The sequence below is a fragment of the Rana temporaria genome, chromosome 1, assembly GCF_905171775.1.
Source record: "Rana temporaria chromosome 1, aRanTem1.1, whole genome shotgun sequence".
NCBI lineage: Eukaryota > Metazoa > Chordata > Amphibia > Anura > Ranidae > Rana > Rana temporaria.
Genome location: NC_053489.1, coordinates 58993658 through 59007800, shown reverse-complemented (window position 1 = coordinate 59007800; position 14143 = coordinate 58993658). Strand labels below are relative to the sequence as shown.

The 14143-nt window shown below is 53.6% G+C and overlaps 1 protein-coding gene and 1 pseudogene across 4 annotated transcripts in view; both read left to right on the top strand.

The window, feature by feature from the left end:
* Positions 1–2327: 2327 nt before the first annotated feature.
* LOC120925240 lies at positions 2328–2440 on the top strand (annotated as a pseudogene).
* A 6085-nt stretch (positions 2441–8525) lies between these two features.
* The window catches only part of RANBP3L (RAN binding protein 3 like), an 84430-nt gene continuing 78812 nt past the window's right edge, over positions 8526–14143 (top strand). For 2 of the 4 annotated variants that reach the window (XM_040338413.1, XM_040338405.1), the window contains exon 1: positions 8532–8930. In XM_040338413.1, coding sequence (XP_040194347.1) covers positions 8756–8930 — 175 coding nt within the window. In that variant the 5' untranslated portion in view covers positions 8532–8755. Of the gene's footprint in view, positions 8931–14143 lie in introns of all 4 variants that reach the window. The other 2 variants (XR_005747102.1, XM_040338422.1) reach the window with 2 other exon arrangements.

Sequence of the window (14143 nt, the reverse complement as noted above, 5' to 3'; positions counted from 1 at the left end):
TCCCCGACCTCTTCTCCCACCTTCCTGGCTGGGAAGGGTGCTGCCGGTCCGGACCGGGGGCTAGGGACCGTTGAAAAGCCCGTGGAGATTGTGCCCCTGGAGTGGCAGTCCAGGGGTGCCATACATTGCACGAGTGTTTGAGGGGCACTCATCGTGTGGCACCTTCAGGTCACTGATCTCCACAACACACTTTTCACACCTGCCGCTTGGGCCGGGCCTTTTGGCTATGACCAGTGGAATTTTTATCCTGGCCGGAGGGCCGGCCAATGTATTTCACATTGGTCACTTTCCTCACCTTCCCATCTTCCTTTTCCCCACTTTCTTTTATTATTTTCCCCTGTTTGTCTTGTTTTGTCACTTTTTCTGTTTGGTGCTTGCACTTTTAGTGTGGCGAGTAGGGTGCTGGTCCTCCGTCCGGTCTCTGAAATTCTTGGGAGTTGGTGGACTCGGCCTTCTGGTTAGGTTCACCGGCTCTCATGGGGTCTCCCTTCGGGGGAGCCTCACCGAGGAGGGTTCTGTTTCGGCAGTCCCTCTGAGGATGTTGGGTCCTTGTGGCTTCGGCTGCTTGGACCAAGATGGGTCCATATGGCTTCGGCTGTATGGACCACAGTAACTCTTTTCCCTGTCAGGAGCCTAACGCCCCGGGGGATCAGAGACGGTTCCTTTTCGGAGGACCACTGACGTTTGCACCCGTCGCAGTTTTTTGTGATGTCACTCTTTATGTGTGTGCACATTTTTCCCTGCACCGGGTGGAGTTTTTGGGTTGTGTTTTGCACGCCACAGGCTTTTCAACAGAAAAAAAAATCTGTTCTTATCAGTTGCCAATAGGTGGTGCTATGCTGACTGTCCCCAGTACCTGGGCAGAGGGAACGGGATGGCAGTTAGCGGACGCTAAGCCTGTTGGTGTGGAGGTGAAAGCCTTCTGATCGAGACAGAGAGGCATGAGGTCGAAGCTGAAGGGCCGGGTCCCTGGCCTTTGGCCTGGATTTGGTGGTATCTGCCCCAGTCAGTTGTTCGGGAGAGAACCCTTGCTCCTCCTTTTACCGGGAGGGGCGGGTAGTATTTCCCGAATGTAATTAGGTGGGAGAGTTGGAGGTTGTGGGTAGTAGCCTGCTTAGGTGGGCTCTCCCCGACCTCTTCTCCTACCTTCCTGGGAAGGGCGCTGCTGGTCCGGACCGGGGGTCAGGGACTGTTGAAAAGCCTGTGGAGATTGTGCCCCTGGAATGGCAGTCCAGGGGTGCCATACATTGAACGAGTGTTTGAAAGGGGCACTCATCGGGCACTCATCGTGTGGCACCTTAGGTCACATCTCCACACACACTTTTTAGCACCTGCCTCTAGGGCCGAGCATTTTGGCTTGGACCAGAGGAATTTTTGTTCCTGGCCGGAGGGCCGGCCATCATATTGCACGGTGGCCACTTTCCACCTTCCCTTTCCCCCACTTTCTTTTTTATTTTACCCCCTGTTTGTCACGTTTTGTCTCTTTTTTTTGTTTGGTGCACTGCACTTTTAGTGTGGCGAGTAGGGTGCTGGTCCTCGGGCCTGCTCTGAAAGTCTTGGGAGTAGGTGGACATGGCCTTCTGGCTTAGTTCGCCTGCTCTCATGGGGTCTCCCTTCGGGGGAGCCTCACCGAGGAGGGTTCTGTTTCGGCAGTCCCTCCGAGAATGTTTGGTCCTTGTGGCTTCGGCTGCTTGGGCCAAGGTGGGTCCATATGGCTTTGGCTGTATGGGCCACAGATTACTCTTTTCCCTGCCAGGAGCCTAACGCCCTGGGGGATCAGAGCTGGGTCCTTTTCGGAGGACTATTTGACGATGAACCCGTTACAGTTTTTTGTGTTTCACTCTTTATTTGTGTGCACATGTTTTCCTGCACCGGGTGAAGTTTTTGGGTTGTGTTTTGCACGCCACAGGCTTTTCAATAGAAAGAAAAATCTGTTCTTATCAGTTACCAGAGGAGGCGCTGTGCTACTCCCATGGGGGGGAGGGGGGGGCTGTGCAAATCCAATGGTGTAATACACACCTGGAAGGGCAGTTTCGGTAGGGATTATTCCAGTTCTGCCCGATAGATACTGGGGGCCGGCCAATGGTCGAGTCTGAGCCGTCCGGAAGGGTGCTCCTGGTAAGAATGGGTGGCTGCATTTGGTCTGGCCTTTTGGCTGTTTTTTTCCCCCCGGCCTTTTGGCTAGTATTGGTGTGGTCGCTGTTCCTGTCAGCGTTCGGTGGAGGAGCTGGCATCACCCTGGCAAGGGAAGGGGTGGTGCCATGCAAATCTGCCATATTAATGGGGACCTGGAAGGGCTAGTGTCAGTAGAGGCCGTTATCTCTAGTATCGCTTCTCTGCATTTTGGCTAAGACCAAGTGTAGTATCTGTTCTTATCAGTTGCCAGAGGAGGCGCTAATGCTTCCCCCAAGCGTGGGTGGGAAGCAGAGGCAAATTCAATGGTGTCATTGTACCTGGAAGGGCGGTTTCGGTAGGGATTATGCTTGTGCTGCCCGATAAATACTGGGGACCGGTCAATGATTGAGTCTGAGCCATCCAGAAGGGTGCTCCTGATGAAGATAGATGGCTGCATTGGGTCTGGCCGAAGGGCCGGGTTTCTCCGGCCTTCTGGCTGGTGTCAGTGTGGGTGCTGTCCCTGTCTGCGATCTGGTGGAGGAGCTGGGTGGCGGCATGCAAATCCGCCGGATTGATGGGGGCTTGGAAGGGCTAGTACCAGTGGAGGCCGTTATGCGTCCGGCGGCTCTCCCTAAGAAAGCCTTAAATGGCTCTCTATCTGGCAGGGATGAAGGGCTGCGCTGACCTGGTTGGGGGGTCGGATAGGAACTAGAATGCCTATGGTGTATGTGCCCCTGGAGGGGCAGTCCAGGGGTGCCATAAAATCACTGTGAGTGATGGTCACTCTGATTTATGGCACCACGGTCGCTGCACTAGTACATTTTTTTATTTTTTATTTATATAGCACCTGCCTCCTGGGCCGGGCCTTTTGGCTGGGACTGGAGGAATTTTTTATTCTTGGCCGGAGGGCCTGGTCATTGTATTGCACAATGGCCACCTTTTCACTCTCCTCTTCACTATCTTCCTCCCCCACTTTATTTTATTTATTCCTCTGTTTGTCACTTTTTTGTATTTTTGTGTTGTACAGTTTGCTGCACTGTGTGACTGGTAGGGTGTAGGTCCTCGGGCCTGCCCTGAAAGTCTTTGTCGGAGGAGGGGGAGGCATACCTCCCAACAAGCACGGATTCTGTGGGATTTTCCCGCACTGACTGCATATTCCTGCAGTCCCGCGAAAGGGTTAATTTTCCCGCACTGAGGAACAAACTGCAAGCAAACCCCCCCCCCCCCCCCCCCCCCCCCCCGCTCAACAAGCGAGAGGAGCTGATTGGGCAGTACTGTAGGAGGAGGCGAGCGGAGCTGATTGGGCAGTACTGTAGGAGGAGGCGAGCGGAGCTGATTGGGCAGTACTGTAGGAGGAGGCGAGTGGACCTGATTGGGCAGTACTGTAGGAGGAGGAGAGCGGAGCTGATTGGGCAGTACTGTAGGAGGAGGCGAGTGGAGCTGATTGGGCAGTACTGTAGGAGGAGGCGAGCGGAGCTGATTGGGCAGTACTGTAGGAGGAGGCGAGCGGAGCTGATTGGGCAGTACTGTAGGAGGCGAGCGGAGCTGATTGGGCAGTACTGTAGGAGGAGGCGAGCGGAGCTGAATGGGCAGTACTGTAGGAGGAGGCGAGCGGAGCTGATTGGGCAGTACTGTAGGAGGAGGCGAGCGGAGCTGATTGGGCAGTACTGTAGGAGGCGAGCGGAGCTGATTGGGCAGTACTGTAGGAGGAGGCGAGCGGAGCTGAATGGGCAGTACTGTAGGAGGAGGCGAGCGGAGCTGATTGGGCAGTACTGTAGGAGGAGGCGAGCGGAGCTGATTGGGCAGTACTGTAGGAGGAGGCGAGCGGAGCTGATTGGGCAGTACTGTAGGAGGGGTAGGTGAGCGGAGCTGAATGGGCAGTACTGTAGGAGGAGGCGAGCGGAGCTGATTGAGCAGTACTGTACGAGGAGGCGAGCGGAGCTGATTGGGCAGTACTGTAGGAGGAGGCGAGCGGAGCTGATTGGGCAGTACTGTAGGAGGAGGCGAGCGGAGCTGAATGGGCAGTACTGTAGGAGGAGGCGAGCGGAGCTGATTGGGCAGTACTGTAGGAGGAGGCGAGCGGAGCTGATTGAGCAGTACTGTACGAGGAGGCGAGCGGAGCTGATTGGGCAGTACTGTAGGAGGAGGCGAGCGGAGCTGATTGGGCAGTACTGTAGGAGGAGGCGAGCGGAGCTGATTGGGCAGTACTGTAGGAGGAGGCGAGCGGAGCTGATTGGGCAGTACTGTAGGAGGAGGCGAGCGGAGCTGATTGGGCAGTACTGTAGGAGGCGAGCGGAGCTGATTGGGCAGTACTGTAGGAGGAGGCGAGCGGAGCTGAATGGGCAGTACTGTAGGAGGAGGCGAGCGGAGCTGATTGGGCAGTACTGTAGGAGGAGGCGAGCGGAGCTGATTGGGCAGTACTGTAGGAGGCGAGCGGAGCTGATTGGGCAGTACTGTAGGAGGAGGCGAGCGGAGCTGAATGGGCAGTACTGTAGGAGGAGGCGAGCGGAGCTGAATGGGCAGTACTGTAGGAGGAGGCGAGCGGAGCTGATTGGGCAGTACTGTAGGAGGAGGCGAGCGGAGCTGATTGGGCAGTACTGTAGGAGGAGGCGAGCGGAGCTGATTGGGCAGTACTGTAGGAGGGGTAGGTGAGCGGAGCTGAATGGGCAGTACTGTAGGAGGAGGCGAGCGGAGCTGATTGAGCAGTACTGTACGAGGAGGCGAGCGGAGCTGATTGGGCAGTACTGTAGGAGGAGGCGAGCGGAGCTGATTGGGCAGTACTGTAGGAGGAGGCGAGCGGAGCTGAATGGGCAGTACTGTAGGAGGCGAGCGGAGCTGATTGGGCAGTACTGTAGGAGGAGGCGAGCGGAGCTGATTGGGCAGTACTGTAGGAGGAGGCGAGCGGAGCTGAATGGGCAGTACTGTAGGAGGCGAGCGGAGCTGATTGGGCAGTACTGTAGGAGGCGAGCGGAGCTGATTGGGCAGTACTGTAGGAGGAGGCGAGCGGAGCTGATTGGGCAGTACTGTAGGAGGAGGCGAGCGGAGCTGATTGGGCAGTACTGTAGGAGGCGAGCGGAGCTGATTGGGCAGTACTGTAGGAGGAGGCGAGCGGAGCTGATTGGGCAGTACTGTAGGAGGCGAGCGGAGCTGATTGGGCAGTACTGTAGGAGGGGGCGAGCGGAGCTGATTGGGCAGTACTGTAGGAGGAGGCGAGCGGAGCTGATTGGGCAGTACTGTAGGAGGAGGCGAGCGGAGCTGATTGGGCAGTACTGTAGGAGGAGGCGAGCGGAGCTGATTGGGCAGTACTGTAGGAGGGGTAGGTGAGCGGAGCTGAATGGGCAGTACTGTAGGAGGAGGCGAGCGGAGCTGATTGAGCAGTACTGTACGAGGAGGCGAGCGGAGCTGATTGGGCAGTACTGTAGGAGGAGGCGAGCGGAGCTGATTGGGCAGTACTGTAGGAGGAGGCGAGCGGAGCTGAATGGGCAGTACTGTAGGAGGCGAGCGGAGCTGATTGGGCAGTACTGTAGGAGGAGGCGAGCGGAGCTGATTGGGCAGTACTGTAGGAGGAGGCGAGCGGAGCTGAATGGGCAGTACTGTAGGAGGAGGCGAGCGGAGCTGAATGGGCAGTACTGTAGGAGGCGAGCGGAGCTGATTGGGCAGTACTGTAGGAGGCGAGCGGAGCTGATTGGGCAGTACTGTAGGAGGAGGCGAGCGGAGCTGATTGGGCAGTACTGTAGGAGGAGGCGAGCGGAGCTGATTGGGCAGTACTGTAGGAGGCGAGCGGAGCTGATTGGGCAGTACTGTAGGAGGAGGCGAGCGGAGCTGATTGGGCAGTACTGTAGGAGGCGAGCGGAGCTGATTGGGCAGTACTGTAGGAGGAGGCGAGCGGAGCTGAATGGGCAGTACTGTAGGAGGAGGAACCGTAGCAGCGCGTGGATGACAGCTGAGGGAGGAGACACTCTGTGCACAGGTGAGAGGCATCCACCCCCCCTTAACAACTCCAATCCCCCCCCCCCCCCCGCTCAACAACTTCCATTTCGGCAGACCCTCCAGGGAAAGGGGTCCGTCTGGACCAAAGTGTAAAGTACCCTTGTCCCTGCCTGGAGCCTAATGCCCCGGGGGATTCAGGGCAAGGCCCTCTGATTTTCAAGGGCTTGTGTACAACCTGTTGCACGTTTTTATGGCACCTCTTTATGTGTGTTGCATTTTTTTGGACACCGGGTGAAGTTTTTGATGGGACTTGTAGTTCTGAACAGCAGGACCCTGAGTTGCCTACCCCTGCTCTAAACTGACGCTGTAAAGGTTGTTAAAGTGCCACCTATGGACAAAACTGGGCTCTGACAATTTTTTCCGCCATTAACAGGCGCACGCAGCTTTACGGTTTGACGCGTTTGGTATCTATTTAGTCGACGCAACCTCAACTTTCACATTTTACCGAGAAATTGGGGATGATGTTGTGTTTGAGTGCAGAAAAAGTCATTTTAGTGCATTTTTTCCCCTGAAAACACAGATTATAACGTTTGTGAAAAACTACAAATTTGCTGCAGGCACAAAATTCAAAACCTGCAATTTCCTTATTTTTATTTTTTTTTCCATTTCATTTAAAAATGACTCACTGTGTTCATTGTGAGCTCTGGATCGCTCCTGTTAGATCAGACAAACACATGCCTGCCGGGGTACGTATACTGGGACAGACTGGTTGGGGACTGGCCAGTGGCAGAGACAACATTGTGAAACCCACCAAAGCAATTTACAGCGAGAGAAATACGATCCCCCCCCCCAGGCCCCCACCCGCTCCCCCACCCGCTCTGAGCTGTGACAGGGGGGCAGACCCTATATCATCTACATATCCCCGCCTACAAACACGCCTCTTCACCGCTCTTAGCAGAAACAGGGGGGCAGAACCTATGTTATCTACATATCCCCGCCTACAAACACGCCTCTTCACCGCTGTGACAGGGGGGCAGAACCTATAAAATCTACATATCCCCGCCTACAAACACGCCTCTTCACCGCTCTTAGCAGAAACAGGGGGGCAGAATTTATAATATCTACATATCCCCGCCTACAAACACGCCTCTTCACCGCTCTTAGCAGAAACAGGGGGGCAGAACCTATGTTATCTACATATCCCCGCCTACAAACACGCCTCTTCACCGCTGTGACAGGGGGGCAGAACCTATAAAATCTACATATCCCCGCCTACAAACACGCCTCTTCACCGCTCTGAGCTGTGACAGGGGGGCAGAACCTATAACATCTACATATCCCCGCCTACAAACACGCCTCTTCACCGCTCTTAGCAGAAACAGGGGGGCAGAATTTATAATATCTACATATCCCCGCCTACAAACACGCCTCTTCACCGCTTTGAGCTGTGACAGGGGGGCAGAACCTATAAAATCTACATATCCCCGCCTACAAACACGCCTTTTCACAGCTTTGAGCTGTGACAGGAGTCAGAACCTATGTTATCTACAAACACGCCTCTTAGCCGCTCTGAGCTGTGACGGGGGGGGCAGAATCTATAACATCTACATATCCCCGCCTACAAACACGCCTTTTTACAGCTTTGAGCTGTGACAGGAGTCAGAACCTATGTTATCTACATATCCCCGCCTTCAAACACGCCTCTTCACCGCTCTGAGCTGTGACAAGGGGGCAGAATCTATAATATCTACAAATCCCCGCCTACAAACACGCCTCTTCACAGCTTTGAGACGACAGAGGGGGGGGGGAACAGAACCAGCTCATTTACATATTCCCGCCTCTCTGTTGACAAGGAACGTCATGGAAGAGGGAGAGCGCCCATCTTATCTGCATGTCCCCGCCCATACCTAAGTATTCCACTCAGTGAATGGGTGACAATTTTGCCTATCTAGTAGTATCTATCTACATATCACCGCCCACTAGTACTCCGCAAACTGAATGGGCGGCACCCTTCTTAGACACAGATTACCGCCCACGCTTCTAGTTTCGTGCTCTCCCAGGGGAAATGGGCGGGACTTGATTATCTTGTGCCCACCCCACAACAGGCACAGCTCTATGCCCTCGTATAGTAGATGGCACCCTTCTTATCTAGGTGGCCAGTGATATATAGAGGAATGGGCGGCACCCTTATGAACATATCACCGCCCCCTTAGAATAGGCGGCACCCAGATCACATAATTCTGCGGCGTTAATGGGCGGTACCCTCCTTATCTACTAATCACCGCCCACACATCTAGATTCGTGTTCTCCAAAGGGAGAGGGGGCGGGACTTGATGATCTTGTGTCCGTTCATAACAATAGGCACACCTTCGAACCTTCCAAACCCCGCCCACAGACACGCCTTTCTATAGTAGTCAGTGGCTGCTGTTAGAGAGAGGGGCGGCCGCAGCTCGCCCCTGTCCCCGCCCATGTCGCTCCTCTCCCCGGTCCTGTCGCTGTAGCCTCACGTAGTCAGTTGTTGTCGGATCTCCGGACAGGACGTGGTCACTCAGCGATCAGCCGTGCCGGGGAATGAGTCTGTGGATGATCGGACCTCCTTGTTGTTGTTTGCTGCAGCCTTGTAGTGTGATCCGCTCTCCTGTACGGATTGGTCTCCCCCCTTTGCAGAGCTGCAGAACTTTATCCGGGAGGTGTGATTGGGGGGGCCGGTATGAGAAACCAGCAAACTTCTATCATCAGAGAGAATAATGTGTTCTTCCCGGAGATAGAGCCTCTGTCCGCCCGATCCTTCCAGACACAAAGCTGCAAATCTGCCATGTGCATCACCGCCAGCAACCGTGGCACCGTCCACCGAGCCCGGTCCGCCAGCCACGACTGCCATGGAGGTAAGAGCCCCGGGGGGCCACCCCTATACCCGCCACAAGGATTTCTACTTCTGTCCATCCAGTCCTGACATTTACACAGCTCCGCCACACAGTGTTCTCTGCTGTGGGTCAAGGATCCCGACCCAGAAAGGAAATGTCATCTGTCGTTGGGCTGCGATCGCAATCTCCGTGTCGCGTGAGCATGCGTTTCCCCTCCAATCTTTTTGGCGTGTGTTGCTGCGCGCATGGGGCAGCACAGTCATTTCACCAATATGACAATAGAAGCTTCACCTTTCTGGACGTTCAGCGTTTTTGTTATGTACCGCGCTTGTCTTGTGCTCGCAAAAAAAACGCACGTCTGCCGGTGTTCTGTCAAAAGTTCCAACTTATCAAAATCTCCCACCGAGTGTACTGCGCATGCGCAAGCGTCGTTCTGCTGCACGTCGTCTTCCTATCAAAAACGCCAACTGCACTCGCCGCCGCGCTGCGCCTGCGTGGCCTTTCTTTAAAAGACGATAATCCCCCCTGAATGAATCAAATACACAAACTCCACTCGCCGCCGGCGCAGCCGCCATTGACAATCCCCCGTCACCTACGATATACAAAGCAACGCACATATTTTATCATACGCCATACAAAGCAACGTGCGTCGTATTGTATGGCGTATGATAAAATATGTGCTTTGCTTTGTATATCGTAGGCGACGGGGGATTGTCAATGAAGGCTGCGCCGGCGTAGTGCGGCGGCGAGTGGAGTTTGTGCATTTGATTTATTCAGGGGGATTATCGTCTTTTAAAGAAAGGCCCGTGTAGCGCAGTGGCGAGTGCAGTTGGTGTTTTTGAAAGGAAGACGACGTGACGACGTGCAGCAGAACAACGTTCTCGCGCATGCGCAGTACACTGAGTTGGAGAATTTGATAAGTTGGAATTTCTGACAGAACGCCGGCGCCGTTGTGAATGAATGGCTCTGCATGACCGAGGTGTGTTTACAGGCGCACAAATGTCAATGTAGCCTTCCAGGTGGTGGCTGGGGGTTAGATTTCATCTTTTTTTCCTTTTTATTGATCCTGCCAGTGACACACTTCCTGTCCTCAGGTGACAACGCTCACCACACTGCATCTATGGGGAAGCAGTGTTGTCACCCGAGGCCAGGGATGGCGAACCTTGGCACACACAAATGTTTTGGAACTACATTTCCCATGATGCTCAGCTACACTGAGCAAATCAGACACTAAGGCCCCTTTCACATTGGGGCGTTTTTCATGCGGTACAGCGAAAAAAATAGCGCTGCTATACCGCATGAAAAAAATCATGCCCTGCAGGCTTCAATGTGAAAGCCCGAAGGCTTTCACACTGAAGCGGTGCGGTAGCAGGACCGCTCCAAAAGTCCTGCTAGCTTAGCCGCATCTTTGGAGCGGTATAGGAGCGGTGTGTTTACCCCTCTTATACCGCGCCTTCCCATTGAAATCAATGGGAAACCGCGGTAATACCGCCTGCAATGCGGGCGGTATTAACCCTTTTTCGGCCGCTAGCGGGGGGTTAAAACCTCACCGCTAGCGCCCGAATATCGCGGTAAATACGACGGTATAGCCGCGCTACAAATAGCACGGCTATACCGTCACCGCAGCTCCACCGCCCAATGTGAAAGCAGCCTAAATGGCACTTTTTTGGGGGACCAGTGACACAAATACAGTGATCAGTGCTAAAAATATGCACTGTCACTGTACTAATGACACTGGCAGGGAAGGGGTTAACATCAGGGACAATCAAAGGGCTGCATGGGGGGGGGGGGGTGCTGGTACTAGGCTAGGGGTAGGCCCTCCAGCTGTTTCAGAACTACAAGTCCCATCATGCTTCCAGAGTAATTGTAACTGCCAGCCTTGCAATGCCTTATGGGAAATGTAGTTCTACAACAGGTTGCCTACCGATGTACTAGGGGAAGGCAGAGAGCCGTGTTCCTGCATAGCAGAAAAACAGCATTACCACCTTCCCTTTCCCGCAGAATGGCGATCTGCCTTGTTTACATAGGCGGACCGCCGTTCTGATTCTCTCGGAAATGATCGTCGGGTCCTGGCAGACGTCACGATCCACCGGACCGGCTCTCGCTGTGTCCAATCGGAGCTGGCAGTGTGCACCCCCCAGACATGAAATATGAATAAAGCATATCCCTCTATAGGCAGGGTCTCCAAACTGTGGCCCTTTGCCTGCCTTTATCTGACCTTTGTGGCACACTTCACCCCACTGATATGAGACACTATTCTGGCCTCTGACACCAAAAATGGGGCACGGTTTACTCCCACTGATGCCAGCAAAGTTTTATTTTCCCGCTGGCCACAGTGCGCCCCCTAAAGTCTGGAGGTTGAGCTCCTGTGCTCTATAGCAGTGATGGTGAACCTTGGCAACCCAGATGTTTTGGAACTACACTTCCCATGATGCTCTGCACTCTGCAGTGTAGTTGAGCATCATGGGAAATGTAGCTGTAAAACATCTGGGGTGCCAAGGTTTGCTATTGCTGCTCTATAGTGTGTACTTGTCTCTGCTGCTTCGTCCTCTGCTATCAGCAGGAGTCACTTCTGACAAGTTTTCCTGACACCAAGAGAAAAATGGTGACAGGGGAGAGATCTCCAACTGATTTACAGCCTCAGCTCTGTTCATGTGTGAAGAGGGGGATGTCTCGACCTGTCCCTCCAATCAGCTCTTGGAGCTCTGCAGAGTGTAATTTTAGCTCTCCTCCCCCTCTTTTTTTCTGACAGCTCAGACACTTATAAAGTCAGAACTTTGAACAGGTTTAGAGAAGACAAACAGGTACAACTGCTGTAGGAGGATTTGTTTCACCTCTGTGTATCCCTTGAGGCCAGTCACTTCACTGGGTATATGTAAGGGGTTAAAGGGGTTTTAAAGGTAATTTTCCCCCCCTAAATAGCTTCCTTTACCTTAGTGCAGTCCTCCTTCACTTACCTCATCCTTCCATTTTGCTTTTAAATGTCCTTATTTCTTCTGAGAAATCCTCACTTCCTGTTCTTCTGTCTGTAACTCCACACAGTAATGCAAGGCCCTGGCGTGGAGTGTCGTGCTCGCCCCCCTCCCTTGGACTACAGGAGAGTCAGGACGCTCTCTACGTTGCAGATAGAGAATGGAGCTGTGTGTTAGTGGGCATCCTGAGTCCAAAAAAAATTACCTTTACAACCCCTTTAAATCCACTTTAAAGTGGTTGTAAACCTCAGACATGAAATCTGAACAAAGCGTTTCCTTCTATAGTATATACTAGGGTTGTCCCGATACCAGTATCGGTATCGGGACCGATACCGAGTATTTGCGGGAGTACTTGTACTCCCGCAAATGGCACCGATGCCTGGCCGAATACTTGTAACCCCCCCCCCGCAACGCGCCGCCGCTGCAAACCCGCCGCCGCCGCGTTAATCTGCGTGAGGGGAACATTACAGCTTTCGTTTGAAAAGCTGAGTTCCCCGCCGCGCCGTGTATAGACACTCCCCCTTGCTCGGGATTGGCTGCATATATGGGGGACATGGCTGGATATATGTGGGGGACATGGCTGCATATGTGGGGGACATGGCTGGATATATGGGGGGACATGGCTGCATATGTGGGAGACATGGCTGGATATATGTGGGGGGACATGGCTGGATATATGTGGGGGACATGGCTGCATATGTGGGGGACATGGCTGGATATATGGGGGGACATGGCTGCATATGTGGGAGACATGGCTGCATATATGTGGGGGACATGGCTGGATATATGTGGGGGGACATGGCTGGATATATGTGGGGGGACATGGCTGGATATATGTGGGGGGACATGGCTGGATATATGTGGGGGACATGGCTGGATATATGTGGGGGGACATGGCTGGATATATGTGGGGGGACATGGCTGGATATATGTGGGGGACATTGCTGGATATATGTGGGGGACATTGCTGGATATATGTGGGGGACATGGCTGGATATATGTGGGGGGACATGGCTGGATATATGTGGGGGGACATGGCTGGATATATGTGGGGGGACATTGCTGGATATATGTGGGGGATATGGCTGGATATATGTGGGGGGACATGGCTGGATATATGTGGGGGACATGGCTGGATATATGTGGGGGACATGGCTGGATATATGGGGGGACATGGCTGGATGTATGTGGGGGACATGGCTGGATGTATGTGGGGGACATGGCTGGATGTATGTGGGGGACATGGCTGGATGTATGTGGGGGACATGGCTGGATGTATGTGGGGGACATGGCTGGATATATGTGGGGGACATGGCTGGATATATGTGGGGGACATGGCTGGATATATGTGGGGGACATGGCTGGATAAGGGGGGGACATGGCTGCATATGTGGGGGGACATGGCTGCATTTGGGGACACATTTAAAAAAAAGTATCGGTACTTGTATTCAGTCCTAAAAAAATGGTATCGGGACTAACCTAGTATATACTTGTCTCAGTCTAGAGCACTATGGGGCAAAATCTGGTGCAGCACTGCATAGAAACCAAACGGCTTCTAACTTCAGCTTTTTCAACTAGGCCGGGTTCGCGTATGTGCGGTTCACGTATGTGCGGTTCACGTATGTGCAGCTGCAGTTCCCAGCATGGGGTTCGGTGCGTTCCTGTTCACCGGTTCAAGTGCGAATCCCATCGGAATGTTTGCCTGAAGTCGCACCCGAATCGACGCAGAAAAGAGCGCTGGGAAAGCCGCTGAGATGGAAAGTTTACTTGCACGGGAAGTGACAATCCTGCTGGATTTCTGGCAGGATCAACAACAAATAGAAAATGAACGCAGCTGCCACATCTAAGGGCTGCAACCAATGACATTTGTTCAGGTCTTGTCCCTCCCCCAGCCATGTGACTGGACAGTGACAGGAGAAGCAGCACACTGATGAGGTCATTCTGCGCTCTCCTATTATGAATCTGATTGGCTCCTTGTGCTGCTTCTCCCTCTTTCTTTGCTGAGTCCTGCTGTACAAGCGCTGCATTTCTGGTCACATTCAGGTGCTGACCCTGTGGTGTGTGCATTAGAAGAAAATCAATATGGGGGTGTATGAGTGATCACAGATCTGTGTTCATTCGTGTCTCCGCCATCTGCCTGGAGTTCAGCTTCACCCGTGCACAATGCTGGCTGTACACAGACATAGGGTGGGGGAGGGGCACATACCAGCAATTACAAATCTGGGCTGCCACCGAAAACTCTCGCAGCAAAACGAGGAGTGC